Genomic DNA, 15,793 nt, shown 5'->3' with positions numbered 1-15,793 from the left:
CTGCAGATGTTGGATGCTGTCTATCATGGTGCACTAAGATTCATAACTGGCTGTGATTATCGTACCCACCCTGTATTTACTGGTTAACTGGACATCATTAACTTCACGCAGACACTCTCACTGGTACATTTTCATCTTTAAATCACTTGTTGGTCTGCTGCCTTCATACATCTCCTCCTACATGTCTTTACATGAGTGCAGCTACTCTCAGGACATTATTACCTGCAGTGTTCCCTCAGTGAGGACTAAACTAGGCAAGAGGGCCTTCTCCTACTCCGCTCCTGTTTCCTGGAATACCTTACAAAAACATTTGAAGCTCTCAACCTTGACCTCTCTAAGTGGCTTTAAGAGTCTGTTGAACTCCTGGCAGGGACCAATGCAGACATGTTCCTGTTTTTAGTTTTCTACATTCGCCTTAGAATCTAGCTGGGGTTTTTTTTTGTTACTTTTTTTAAGCCATCCTAATTGTTTAAAAAAAAAAACTGGAGTATGACTTTTTATAACTGTTTATTGTTGTCGCTGTTGTCCATTGTTGTCATCATTCTTTGTTGAAATCAGGTCTCTCTTGTAAATGAGTCTTGGAGGCTGAATGGGATTTTACCTGTCTAAAAAAAGGTTTAATGAAAAAAAAACAAGCAAAGTATTATTTTTTTAATGACTGCTCATAGTATGTTTTGGCGATGGGCAATAATAATTCCAAGATTATTACCCCCTACAGGCCTGGCATGTAGGTTTAATCTTTTTGGATATTTTTGCACTCTCATCTGGACAGAGAATTTTGCATTTAATTGGAAAGGAAAAAAATTTGTTCAAAATTAGGGGTGGGGCCAATCCGGTATCCGTATCGGGCTCCGGTACCAGCATACTTTACGTATCGGATTTTTCCGATCCAACCTGCAGAGATTTCCGATCTATGATGCATGTCTGTGTCTGTTGAAACATCTCCACATGTGATTCTCTGCTTGCTGCTCTGCAAGTTGGCTTCAAACTATGGAATGGATTTCCTGAACAGAGGCGTGTCTCATGAAGTCCAGATTTGTATAACTTGTACTTGCCTGTAGAGAGGAGATTATTACAGCCTCATATAAAATCAATAAAGGAAGGAGGTTGAGGAGCATTAAGTGTAGAACCACTAGACTGAGGAACAGCTTCTACCCTGAGGCTGTTAGATTCATGAATAATCACTGTGAAAAGTTACATCATGTTGCTGCTGATCTGTTTCATTTTGCTGTGTCGATGCGGGCTCATCTGCTCACACAGACTCACGTTCGTGCTGCTGTTCGACGTAATGTTTTTATACTATTCATGCTCAGTGTATTTTTAGTTGATGTTTTTCTTAGTTCAAATCTTAAGACGTTATCATTGTTTTTCTTTTACATTTTATTGTTGGATGTAACTGGGACCCTGCGTACATAATTTTGTTCCACCACATGTACCACATGTGGTGCGAACGACAATAAAGAATCTCTGACTTTGACATAGGAATAGTATCGTATCGGCTCATATCCAGATTTAGGTATCGGGATCAGATCGGAAGTTAAAAAAATGTGGATCGGTGCATCCCTATTCAAATTTAACAAGAGTGGTGTAGTTGAAGCCATGGATTATGTAACTAACTTAATTACAATAAGTGCTTGTATAATTCAACCAGCTGACATATCTCAACCTCATCTTCTAAAACAGCCAGTAGTGGTGTAGCCATTCAGTAGTTGAGTAAGTTTGAATCTATTGAGTAAGTTTGAATCTATTGAAAATATGCATAAACCTGTAAGTTTAACCCACCCGTCTCTGAGAAGACTTGTGGACATCCTCTAACTCTTCCTCTTTGTCCTCCAGCTCCTTCTGATGCATCAGCTTCATCCTCTCCATCTCCATCTCAAACCGCATTTGGACCTAAAGGTGGGGAAAATTGGATGAGGTGAGCGAGGCGGCTAAAAGAAAATCGATCTGAATATGTTAGTGTGTCATGTGAACACCTGTTGCTGCTGTTGGATTTTGGCAGACAGTTTTGTAATTTCCTCGTCTCTCTCACTGGCTTGACTCTCCAAGAGGCGAAGCTGCTTCTTCAGGTCTGGCACTGAGTCTAAGGCAAGGTCAACAGGTAGGCTGAGGTCCCTGATCTGAGCACACAATTCCTCCTTCTGCTTTTGGAGACGGGTCACCTCTGACTGGCTCTCCTGCAAATACACAAACACACGCACGCACACACATGCACATTCTTGTAAGCATACTTTTTGGGGACTTTGCATTGACTTCCATTCATTTTTTATAACCTATCCCTGACCCTGACCCTAAACCTAACCATTACTAGTACATGCCTAACCCTAACCCTTCCACATTTCACACCTTAGTCCTAAACCTAACCCCTCACCCCCGAAGAGACTTCTCTTTTTATATGGACCTGGCTTTGGTCCCTATAAAAGAGCAGTTGGTTCCCACAATGCATGCATTTTGTAAAATTGGTCCTTACAAGGTGACCTGAAACAAAAATGCACACACACGTACAAACACATGTACACAAAAATTAGCGGTAGGCATGAGTAAATAGACTAAAATCTCCTGTCTTTAAAAAGCAGCTTTACTGTATTTAGAGTTTAAAAAATCCATAATTTGATACCTGAAACATAAAGGTTAATAAAAATCATATTTATAATTTTGTAGCACCAACTTCCCCTTTTATATTGGCAGATTTTTTTTAATGACCACAGTTGTCACAGGTGCTATATTTTGGTTCTGTGAAATATCAAATGTGGTGCTACCCCACAGAATTTCCATGGCAGAAATATCTCCGACTTATCAACCTACAACGTAATTTGTGAGACTTTTGTTGAAACATACATATATACGTACATACGTACGTACGTACGTACGTACGTACGTACGCACGCACGTACGCACGCATGCACCCACGCACGCTTCCACTTGTTCTGAAGTCGGGTCACGGAGGCACCAGCTTGAGCAGGGAGGCCCAGACATCTCTTTCCACAGCCACCTTTTCCAGCTCTTCTGGGAGGACTCCAAGCCATTCCCAGGCCAACTGAGAGGCATAATCTGTCCAGCGTGTCCTGGGCCTTTCCCAGGGTCTCCTCCCAGGCGGAGATGCCCGAAGCACCTCTCTAGGGAGGCACCCAGGGAGCATCCTTACCAGATGCCCAAATCACCTCAACTGGCTCCTCACAATGTGGAGGAGCAGTGGTTCTACTTCAAGTCTCTCCCAGATAACGGAACTTCTCACCATATCTCTAAGGGAGAGTCCAGCTACCCTGCAGAGGAAACTCATTTCAACCGCCTATATCCATGATATAATTCTTTCGGTCACTACCCAGAGCTCGTGACCATAGGTGAGGGTAGAAATGAAGACCGACAGATAAACAGAGAGCTTTGCATTACAGCTCAGCTCCCTCTTCGCCAAAATGGATCAGTACCAGGGAGGTTAAGGAGACTGATGCCCCTATAATTGGAGCACACCCTCCCGTCCCCCTTATTGAAGAGGGGAGCCACCACCCCAGTCTGCCAATAGGCCCTTTTCACATGACGTCAGACAACGTAGTCAAATAGGAACTTTAGGAGGTTATATTACAAGATATAGCGCAAGGTAAGGTTAATAAAAACAGTATTTATGTGTTTGTTAGCTGGGTAACATTATCCATCATTGCAGCAACTTTAGCCACAGTAGCTAAAATATAAAACACAGGCTGTCAGTGCTCTAACGTTTAAAGGTTTAATAGCCATATTTTTTTCCCCTTATCCTGTCCAGCATTGTGACACTTAGAATTATTGTCTGAGTGTCAAAGTGATGCCCAACAGACTTACAAGCAGAGCATTATGGCTGGCCTTAATGCTCCACTTCATATAAAAATTAATTTTTATTAGAATTTGCTATGGGCTTGTTTCAGATGTAATGGACATGGGGATGAAAAACAAAGATGACAAAGCAGAAAAATGAGAAAATAGTTAAATGGTAAAGAAGGAGATAGGAATAGAGGAGAGAGAGAGGTATAAAGAGAACACAAATCAACATCATTGAAGTCTGCCTCTAGACCTGCGAAAAAAAAGACGACAAAACCAAGAAACCACAACAACAAACAACATAAATAATGATACTTGTAACATCATTAGAAAGTATTTTATACAGTACATGCTAATACAATATATATGTAGGGGAACACCACCTTTGAACAGAGTTTACCTCACCTCAAAACAAACATCATTCATGTGTTGTGTTTGAAATTGTTAAAACAAGATGCATTTATTCCCTTGGGAACGAACAGACTTTATTTTACAGGTGTTAAACTCAGCTTACAAACTCCTTAGTTGCCACTAATCTAATGTAATGAAAACTGTCATTGTGTTAACTTCACTGCCAATATGGACGTGGATTTCCCACGAAACGGACAGATCGTCTTAATGAGAGCTGTGGTTCATATTGACCTCGAGGTGGGACACCTGCCGAGGAGTTTTATTCCCAGGATTTTCCCATGGAGATAACAGTTTTAAAAGAATCCTTTGTTTTAAAAATGACTTTCTCTTTCAGGAGATGAACAGCGACACCTTTTTTGATAAACACTGCATGTTATTTCCATAGCTTCAGAACTGAATGTTTGTTATAGAAAATGTCTGTTTAAAGTAACCTCTCTTTAAGATAATCATGTTTATTTTTCTCCTTTTAAAAGAAGTGTGACTTTTTAAAGGCAGATAGAGAAAATGGACTGTGATTTTCTTTAAAAACATAACACAAAGCTATGAACCATCCCACTTCTAGGGGGGAGGTCCTAAGTGAATCTGTAACACACAGACAGACACTTCACTTCTTCATCTTCTACACCACTTCTTCATTACACTTCGCTCTTTCTACATCAACGAACTTCGAGCAAAACTTCAGAGAAGAATCTTCCTCCTAGTGAGACGTCCTGGAAGGAAGACAACAACCAGCAGAACCTGGCATTAAACTGAGACACGAACCAGAACATCACGTCACAGAGTGATAAATCTCAGCTGACTTCAAAGAGCCTGTGATCGGACCTTGGTCCCTCTAACGGATGACCGGTGACCTTTGAGGATAAATCCTCCTTTTAAGTCACCCATAGCATCTCAGGTACAGCTGGCATCCCTCATAAGCAGTTGTGGACATTCTGACGACTCATTCTGGTAGGACAAGAGACCTTAATGCCTTTCTGGTGATCATACATTCACAATAATATTAATTTAAATACACCACAGTTAATTTAGACACAATTTTAACTACACCCCAACAAACCAGTCCAAGATTCTGCCTTTTATAAAAAGTTACACTGAATTTAATAATCAAAAAACCTTTGACACAAGGTAATTTTGTTATTAATTTATGTATTAATTTTTTATGAATAATCTTCATCAGATATATATATCAGATTATTATTTTTGTAATAAAATACATAAAAAATCAACTAAATTGTGATTATTTTGACATATCTGTGTGTATTAACTGATTTAACGCCCCTTTAAACACGGGAAAGAATTCACGTTTCAGTTCAGTTAATTTGAGGGTTAGAGACTGATTTTCCTCAAAGAGATGGTGCCCGCATAACGAGGTTATTTGCATAATAAATGCATATCTTATGAGCTTAACTCATAACTAATAAATTATATAGATATCCAATCAAAAATCCCTCTACATAGTGATGCCTACCGTGTTAGGCTTGTTAGAGGAGCATTTTATGCAAATTATACACACAGAAAAGTATTTTCTATGCTGGTTTGTTGAATTGTGAGCATAAAACTGTGTTAAAACTGCATTCTTTGATTTCTGCTCCAAACTGCGTTTCTCCCGTCTGTCATGCATGTGTTTGTGCCTCTCTGTGAATAAGGTGGGGTCACACTTCTCACACCGCGTCTGCTTCTACATTTAAAATAAATATTCTGCATGCATTTTATAACCTGAATTTTATAATTCAGTCCAGCCGGATTAAAATCTATGGTTTAAGGATTTGATCAATCCAGTTTTCAAAATTTTAAGTGAAATAGTTTAGATTTTAAGCCGCAACGAACAGTAAAATCTAGATTAGTGCAGTGGATTCTGTTAGCAATTAGCATAGCTAACGCTAACGCCCCGTTTAATGACACTTTAAACGGTAAAAAGTCCTTATCTGATTCACTAAGGCGAACCGACAGAGTCACGTCTTTATAGTGAAAATGTAACGGTGAAAAATCCGTTTTTAAGCCGTCCAAAAAGGCGTTTTTGGATCGGTAATAACAGCTAAGCTGAGAAGCTAAGCTAAGCTACAGGCCCACGCTGACCAAAGTGACACTTCGTTCGTCCAAATTTGTGAAAAGACTTTCATGCTTCATGCTGATCGCTTGTTTAAGCTTCGTTTTCGTTGCGAAAAGAAGTGAAAATTTGTGTAGTGACTTTAACAATGCTTGTGTAAATACCAAAGGCTAATTCTAGCATAGATATAAACGCTAGATACAGCACTGACTGCTGCGGCGTAGGATTTTCGGCCGCCATCTTGAAACGGTCGTCCTTTGGTTAAAGCAGAAGATGTCTCAGCACTTCGCAGCTTATTTCTGTTCTAATCGACGGACTGTTGACGTCAGGTCTCGTGGGATAACTTTTCACAAGTAAGATGAACATATTATTGTTAGTATTTTGTGAATATAATATTACTGTACTGTATTTATGTCCACCAGCTGATTTTATGTTCAGTGTAACACGGTGTTCAGCTGCAATGAAGCAACTGAGATCTGATGACAGGAATATTTTTCTAACAAACGTACTCACTATTTTAGTAGCTTTGGTTCATTATCAAGAGATATTTATCATAATTGGAGTTTTGTTTAAGTTGTTTTTATATGTATGTGTTATGATTCGGACTACCCAATAGGAAAGAGAACCAGAACAACATGAGTCTCAAGTAAGCAAAACAGTGTTTATTATTTACAGTGAATGTGACGACAGGTATATACAAAAGTTGGCCTGGGACTCCTGAAAAAGGCAGAGACAGGGTCAGGTCGAGGAGGCAAGAGGAAGCAGCTCAAAACGATGGAATAAATAGTTTTGTCTCTCCTTACAGGTAAATCCTTGTGGTTGAGGCTGTGGGGGAAACTCCCAAGGCAGGCAAGTGGTTGGAGGGCAAAAGCAACAGAGACGAGACTCTGGCACAGGAAGAACCAGGGGCAGGATCCGAGATGACCAGAAAACTGTAGACACAAGAAACAAGGTAAGATATCTTCTCCATATACTCAACAAACTGGCTAGAAGCACAAATACCCGGAAGGAATTAATGCTCCAGTGACGAGAAGAGCTTGACTGCAGCCTTATGTAGTAAAGGAGCTCGTCAGGTAGATGGTCGTCAGCTGTGGATGATTGGCGGCCATCTTGGAGCTGCAGCAAGTTCAACTCTTACAGTACCCCCCCCCCCCTCACGAGTCGCCCCTGGGCGACCCAAGGCGCTTCTCGGGGTGGGCCTTGAAGAAGGCGGTGATAAGGCTGGGGTCCAATATGAAGGAACAAGGGATCCAGGATCGCTCCTCCGGGCCATAGCCCTCCCAGTCCACGAGGTACTGGAAGCGCCGTCCCCGGCGACGGACATCCAGAATGGTACAGACCGTGAAAGCTGGATGGTTGTCAATAAGTCGGGTGGGTGGAGGGAGGTCGGCCGGAGGGCACAATGGGCTCTCTGAAACAGGTTTTACCTGAGAAACGTGGAAGGTAGGATGGATTCTCAAGGAGCTGGGGAGCTGTAGGCGCACAGCCGAGGGATTGATGATCCTGTCAATGGTGAAGGGACCGATGAAGCGAGGGGCCAATTTCCTGGGAGTGTCCTTGAGATGAATGTCTCTGGTGGATAACCACACCTTCTGGCCAACCTGATAAGAAGGTGCGGCGGAACGGTGACGGTCCGCAAACCTCTTGTTTTGAGCCACAGTGTGAAGAAGAGCCGCCCTTGTTTGGCGCCAGATATGTCTACAACGGCAGAAGTGGTGCTGGACAGACGGCACTGAAACCTCTGTCTCCTGACTGGGGAACAAGGGAGGGAGATAGCCCAGAGAAGCCTCAAAAGGTGACATACCTGTGGCCGAGGAGGTATGCGAGTTGAGGGCGTACTCGACCCACACAAGATGTTGACTCCACACTGAGGGGTTACGCTCCACAATGCACCTCAGGGTGGTCTCCAGCTCTTGGTTGCACCTTTCAGTCTGTCCGTTTGACTGAGGATGATAACCCGAAGTGAGATTGGTGGACGCCCCCAATGTCCTACAGAAACAACGCCAAACTTGGGAAATAAACTGCAGTCCTCTGTCAGAGACCACATCTGAAGGGATGCCATGAATCCTAAAAACTTGTTGGACCAAGATCTGAGCTGCCTCCATGGCTGATGGGAGCTTGGGTAGTGGGATGAAATGTGCTGCTTTAGAAAACCTGTCGATGATAGTTAGGATTGTGGTGTTACCTTCAGAAGGGGGTAACCCGGTGACGAAGTCCACTGAAATATGAGACCAGGGACGGCTAGGTGTTGGCAGAGGCTGTAGGAGACCGGCAGGAGGCTGAGTACCGGTCTTGTTCCTGGCACAAGTGGAGCAAGCCGCAACAAAGTCCTTGACATCCTTGGAAAGAGTGGGCCACCAGAAATGTCTCTTCGTAAGAGACAGCATACGTGCTGTACCAGGATGACACGAGAGTCTATTGGTGTGGAGCCAGTCAAGTACCTTAGACCTCATATGAGAGGGGACGAACAAAGTGCCAGGGAGACCAGTGCCAGGATCAGATTCCGTCAGGTGGGCTTCACGAACCTCTCTCATAATAGGCCATGTAAGGGCTCCGACAATGCAGACCGGGAAGATGATGCCCTTCACAGGTTCTGGAGTGTCTGGAGGAGAAAACTGGCGGGAGAGAGGGTCAGGCTTGATGTTATTGGTACCAGGTCGGAAAGTCAGTGTGAAGTTAAAACGGTTAAAAAATAAGGACCAGCGTGCCTGTCTGGGGTTTAACCGTTTAGCCTCTCTCAAATATGTAAGGTTCTTGTGATCTGTCCAAATCAGAAAGGGAGTCTCTGTGCCCTCAAGCCAATGGCGCCATTCCTCCAAAGCTAATTTAACGGCCAATAATTCTCTGTTGCCCACATCATAATTTCTCTCTGCTTGGGACAATCGGCGGGAAAAGAATGCACAGGGGTGTACCTTGCCATCAAGGAGCGACCTCTGGGATAGGACCGCCCCGACTCCAGTATCAGATGCATCCACCTCGAGGATAAACTGCCGTGTGGGGTCTGGATGACAGAGAATGGGTGCAGATGAGAATAAATCCTTTAGCTTACCAAAAGCAGCGTCAGCCTCAGGAGTCCATTTAAATGCTCTGGTCGTGGAGGTAAGCTGAGATAGGGGTGCGGCGATGCGGCTGTAATTCTTGATGAAACGCCTATAAAAGTTTGCGAACCCCAAGATTCGTTGCAGTTGTTTCCTTGTTTCCGGGACTGGCCACTCTACCACTGCCTTAGTTTTCTCGGGGTCGGTCCTGAAAAACCCCTCCCCGAAGATAAACCCCAAAAAGGACACAGATGAGGCATGGAAATCACACTTCTCACCCTTCACAAAGAGTTGATTCTCGTAGAGCCTTTGTAGAACTGCTCTAATATGGTTAACGTGTTCTTCCTTGTTTCTTGAATAAATGAGGATGTCGTCGAGGTAGACGAAAACAAAGTCCCCAATAAAATCCCTTAACACATCGTTGACCAAAGCCTGGAATACTGCAGGAGCGTTAGTGAGCCCTAAAGGCATCACCAGATACTCAAAGTGACCCAACGGGGTTCTGAATGCGGTTTTCCACTCATCGCCTTGTCTGATGCGAACCAAGTTATATGCATTGCGTAAGTCCAGTTTAGTGAAAATGGTGGCTGGTTGTAACTGCTCTTGGATGGAATTGATTAGTGGAAGGGGGTATTTATTTTTAATGGTGATGTTGTTGAGTTCACGGTAGTCGATGCAGGGACGCAGAGACTTATCCTTCTTGGTGATAAAAAAGAATCCTGCACCTAGAGGTGAAGTTGATGGGCGAATAATCCCCGAGTCGAGGGATTCCTCAATGTACGACCTTATAGCCTCCCTCTCAGGACCGGAGATATTAAAAAGGCGGCTAGAAGGCAGAGAGGCTCCCGGAAGGAGGTCGATGGAACAATCATAGTGGCGGTGTGGAGGTAGTGATAGGGCCCTCTGTTTGTTGAAAACAGGAGCTAAATCGTGGTACTCAGAAGGAACACCGGACAGATTGGTCTCACAGGACTCTAATTTGGGCTTGGACATGTTTGAGACCCCTGAGCGAAGACAGCACTTTAAACACTTGTCGCTCCACCTTTCTACCCTTCCTAGCTCCCAATTAATGTGGGGGATTATGGTTTTTAAGCCAGGGGTACCCAAGGATTAATTGAGAGGTGGGGGACTCAAATACAAAAAAGCTAGTGGTCTCATGATAGTTTCCTGAGGTTATTAAATGAAGGTCTGCTGTCTTAAAATTGACCTGGGCCAAAAACTCCCCTGTAACCTCGGCTATAGAGATAGACTCAATCCCCTTGACTGGAAGGGAGAACTCCTTAACTAAATCTTGACTGATTAAATTTTGTTCGGCACCCGAATCAATTAAGGCTGTGACAGAGAAATGATTTTGATTGATTAGAATTACAGTAGGTAAGGTAAGTCTCAAAGCAGGGGAGATTGATGCCGTGCCCACCCGTATCTCCCTCTTTATTGGTGGATGTTGGAGTTTCCCTGAAGCGGGTAGGAGGCTACAAAGTGCCCGTTTTTCCCACAATAAATACACAAGCCCAATTTTCTACGTCTCTGCCTTTCTTGAGGAGTCAAACGGGTACGACCAATCTACATTGGTTCGGGCCGATCAAACTGTGAGTTAGAAAACTCTCCCTGGGACTTGTAGTCTTCTGGGGTAAAACTGTAGTTGTATGCCCCACTCAGCGGTTCTGCGGAACCGGAAGGATTCTGGGAGTTGTAGTCCCGCTCCCTACGGCGTTCCTGGAAGCATTCTTTAATTGTTTTAATACTGATGATTATGGCATACAGCTCATGAAAACCCAAAATGCCTGTCCCCAAAAATTAGCATATTTCATCCCACCAATGAAAGTTTGTTTTTAATACAAAAAATGCCAACCTTCAAATAATCATGTTCAATTATGCACTCAATAATTGGTCGGGAATCCTTTTGCATGAATGACTGCTTCAATGCGGCGTAGCATGGAGGCAATCAGCCTGTGGCACTGCTGAGGTGTTATGGAGGCCCAGGATGCTTCGATAGCGGCCTTAAGCTCATCCATAGTGTTGGGTCTTGCGTCTCTCAACTTTCTCTTCACAATATCCCACAGGTTCTCTATGGGGTTCAGGTCAGGAGAGTTGGCAGGCCAATTGAGCACAGTAATACCATGGTCAGTCAACCATTTACCAGTAGTTTTGGCACTGTGAGCAGGTGCCAGGTCGTGCTGAAAAATGAAATCTTCATCTCCATAAAGCTTTTCAGCAGATGGAAGCATGAAGTGCTCCAAAATCTCCTGATAGCTAGCTGCATTGACCCTGCCATTGATAAAACACAGTGGACCAACACTAGCAGCTGACATGGCACCCCAGACCATCACTTACTGTGGGTGCTTCACACTGGACTTCTGGCATTTTGGCATTTCCTTCTCCCCAGTCTTCCTCCAGACTCTGGCACCTTGATTTCCGAATGACATGCAAAATTTGCTTTCATCCGAAAAAAGTACTTTGGACCACTGAGTAACAGTCCAGTGCTGCTTCTCTGTAGCCCAGGTCAGGCGCTATTTCTGGTTCAAAAGTGGCTTGACCTGGGGAATGCGACACCTGTAGCCCATTTCCTGCACACGCCTGTGCATGGTGGCTCTGGATGTTTCTACTACAGACTCAGTCCACTGCTTCCGCAGGTCCTCCAAGGTCTGGAATCGGCCCTTCTCCACAATCCTCCTCAGGGTCCGGTCACCTCTTCTTGTTGTGCAGCGTTTTCTGCCACACTTTTCCCTTCCCACAGACTTCCCACTGAGGTGCCTTGATATAGCACTCTGGGAACAGCCTATTCGTTCAGCAGTTTCTTTCTGTGTCTTACTCTCTTGCTTGAGGGTGTCAATGATGGCCTTCTGGACTGCACTCAGGTCGGCATTCTTACCCATGATTGCGGTTTTGAGTAATGAACAAGGCTGGGAATTTTAAAAGCCTCAGGAATCTTTTGCAGGTGTTTTGAGTTACGTCCTTGATTTAGATGGTTAGGATAATAGCTTGTTTAGAGAACCTTTTCATGATATGCTAATTTTTTGGGACAGGCATTTTGGGTTTTCATGAGCTGTATGCCATAATCATCAGTATTGGTATAATGGTATGGTATGGTATAAAGTTTATTCATTTAAAAAAAATACAAAACAATTCCATAACAATATAAAAAAAGATATAAGAGTATACAAAAGTATAATACAGGAGTATTAAATCAATTAAAGACCTGAAATATTTCAGTTGGTGTGCAATGAATCTGAAATATATGAAAGTTCCATTTTTATCATTACATTATGGAAAATAATGACCTTTATCACAATATGCTAATTTTTTGAGAAGGACCTATAGATTTGCATGCATACAGATTTATCTTTAGGATTCCATTACATGAACAAAGTGCGTAGACACGTAGTTTAGAAGGTCACCAGAAGTCACCAGATGGATACTATCCTACACCAATATCCTGTGGTCCAGATGAAAATACTGCATCATCCAAATTGTCCAATCCTTCATCCAGATGACATCACTGCATCATCCAACTGATCCAGTCCATCATCCAGATGACACCACGGCATTCCCTGACGATCCAACCCATCGTTCCAGAGAGTGACATCACCATGCCTTCCAGAAGATCCCTCGGCCTTCACATGGAATACCCTTGAGTTTCCTTTCCCTTGAAGGTGGAATTATCGCTTTGAACTCAAATGGAATACCTTTGCCTTTCCTGTTTCACGTTGTGAAATTAACCCTTCGAACACTTGGAATTAACCCTTTTGAACACTCTGGGAATAACCAAGAACATTGATCCTTTCCATATCTGGAATTATTCCTTCAGACTTCATATGGGATAACTTTAACCTTGTTTTCCTTCCATGGAATTATAGACTTTGACTTTTGGGAATCTATTACAACGTTCTTGGAACATTCCTGACGTATGGATGACGAGTTTCCGATTCATAACCATCAGGGTTGAAATTCGAAAAGTGGGAGAATATGTAGGGGAACAACACCTTTGAACAGAGTTCACCTCACCTCAAAACAAACATCATTCATGTGTTGTGTTTCAAACTGTTTTTTTTGGGTTTTTTTGATGGCCTCCCTTCTCCCCTTACAGCCATCCTCTCCACACCATTATTATGAAATATTTATTATAGTGACTATCTAGTGTAGTTTTTTTTTTTTTTTTTTTTTTTTTTTAATAGGATAGAAAGAAAGAAAAGACAAAGTAAGACTCCAAAATATAAGAAATATATACAAATAGAGCACACGTCAAAACACCCGGCCACTGTCTGTTCACCTGCAAAGAACATGACAAAACACAGTAACACAATACATATGTATAAAGAACTTAAAATATTCATGGCTTTGCAGTAAGTTTCCATAAATATATATACCCATACCTACGCCTATATACATACATACATACATACACATGAATATACACTCACATACATATCTATATATCTACATATAAAGCCTACATAAGCATCCCTGCTTCTATTTGTGTGTGGTTGTGAGCATGCATAAGTGTATAAGGCTTCTCTAATAGAACATTTATTAGTAACTGTGAAGCAGCAGAGACCCGACCCCCAAGACCAGAGGCAGACGAAAAAGGGGGGACCAGAGCCCAAGACCCCAGGAGGGACCCTGACCGTGGAGCCCCCAGAGCCACCCACATAGGACGAACCACTCACCCACCCCCCAGAACGGACCACAGGGGAGAACCGGAAGATCCCCACCAGCAACCACATACAGTGACCCCCCGGGGCCAACAGCGACAAACTCATAGGCCTCCGTCGGCACCCGCCGCACCGATGTAGGTCCAGGTCCAGGCACCGATGCCCGGGCACCGAGGACTCACACCTCCCAGGCCAAGGCCTGACAGGGCCAGAGGACCCGAGCCCCACCAGGCAGACACCAGGCCGAGCCGACACACGCCCAAGCGCCCAGCCCCCGATACCAAGGGCCCCAAGCGTGCCGGCAGGCAAGGACACACCCCACCAGGGGGCCGCGTGATAGGGGCGCGATGCCAAGCACCCCCAGTTGTATCAAAGAGGGGGCAGTCCGAGTCTCGGCCTAACAAATACCCATTCATACACAGACACAATCAGACTATCCCAACCTCAATCTCACATTCATTCACTCAAAGACATACAATAACGATACATTTCATTCTTATTCCCGATACACACTCTATACCCCCCAGGTCCAAGACATGTACCCGCCCTCTACAGGGGGCAGCCCATGCCCAAACCCAGGAGGTAAACCCATTCATTCTTGAGCGGAGAAGAGCCAATACCCCAGACCCGGCCCAGGCCATGCCCCGCCGACAGGACACCCCCCCACCATGAAGAGGACACGCCACCGACCACCCCCACACACCGCCAACAACCAAGCACGCACCCCCAGCCGACCGCCCGCCAGGCCCCGGCAGCCACCCCGGCCAGCGGGCCAACCATGGCACCCAAGAGCCAAGCTCAGGGGGTCCAAACAACCCCAGGGAGAGCACAGCGCCAGCACCGCCCATGGCAACCCCCAGACCCTGAACCCCCACATAGTCCTGGTCAACAACCGACGGCCTGCCCTTCTCCCGGACCCCACCCCCGGAATGGCAGTCAGGGAACTAGGTGGGTAGGAAGAGGAGAAAAAAAAAAAAAATAAATAAATAAGACCCCGACACATACACCCCCACCCCTAAATGTGCTGTTGATGTGTGTTGTTGTATAGTGCCATTAAAAAGGAAAGAAGAAGGAGCAAAGGCTGGCATGGTGCCAGTTTCCCCTCCACCCCAACTCTATCCAAACCCTAGTGTCTAAATGCAACCGTTGTAAGTGAGCACAGGCACAGGGGGTGAGAGTAAGGTCATCCCACCACCCATAGCCATGTGCCCACCTCAAATTCCTATATATGAATGTCATGAGGATGTTATGAATGAATGTCTAAGGTGTACAATAAAATTGAGTCCCAGGTGGCTATGGTCAACAAAGATGTAAAATTGTTGCAGCACACCCGAGCCCAAACAACCCTAAATGTATGGAATTGAAATGAAGAGGGTGGAAGTGCATGGTGAGGGATGGGGAGAAATAACTGTGAGAGCAAATGCTCCCACAGGGAGTCAGCTCCCCCACTGACCCAACAGCCCCCCCCCCAGCCCCCCAAGGTCCACCCAGGGATTGAGGCCAAGACACCTCTCCATCTGGACCGACCGCCAGGCCCGCTGAGCTCCAGACCAGAGAGGGACAGAGCCCCGAGGGCCGCCAGAAGCTGCACCAGCAGCCTACACACCCGAGGGCCACCAGGACCCCCACAGACCGCAGTCAGCCCGCTACCAGATGGAGCCAAACCCCACCAGGACGACCCGGCCAAGAGCGCCCGCCCAACCGCCGACAGTGCCAGGAAGCACCGGGAGCGAGCCCCCACCACAGGAAAGGGGCCAGCCAGCCGGCCATGCACAGTCCCGGGCCACCCCCAAGGACATCCACCCCATCCCCACCCCAGAAGAAATACTACACCCACCCCTCATTCGGACATCTCT

The 15,793-nt window shown here is 44.9% G+C and overlaps 1 protein-coding gene across 3 annotated transcripts in view; it reads right to left on the bottom strand.

The window, feature by feature from the left end:
• LOC119425154 (unconventional myosin-XVIIIb) overlaps nt 1-15,793 on the bottom strand; it is a 281,445-nt gene that overhangs the window by 66,482 nt on the left and 199,170 nt on the right. For all 3 annotated transcript variants that reach the window (XM_037692688.1, XM_037692689.1, XM_037692690.1), the window contains 2 exons: nt 1,977-2,177; nt 1,783-1,893 (listed from right to left, as the gene is read on the bottom strand). In XM_037692688.1, coding sequence (XP_037548616.1) covers nt 1,783-1,893; nt 1,977-2,177 — 312 coding nt within the window. The remainder of the gene's footprint in view (nt 1-1,782; nt 1,894-1,976; nt 2,178-15,793) is intronic.

The sequence above is a fragment of the Nematolebias whitei genome, chromosome 18, assembly GCF_014905685.2.
Source record: "Nematolebias whitei isolate Nwh7 chromosome 18, NemWhi1, whole genome shotgun sequence".
In the NCBI taxonomy this organism is placed as follows: domain Eukaryota; kingdom Metazoa; phylum Chordata; class Actinopteri; order Cyprinodontiformes; family Rivulidae; genus Nematolebias; species Nematolebias whitei.
The sequence above is the reverse complement of the archived record's forward strand: the minus strand, read 5'-3'. Positions and strand labels throughout refer to the sequence as shown.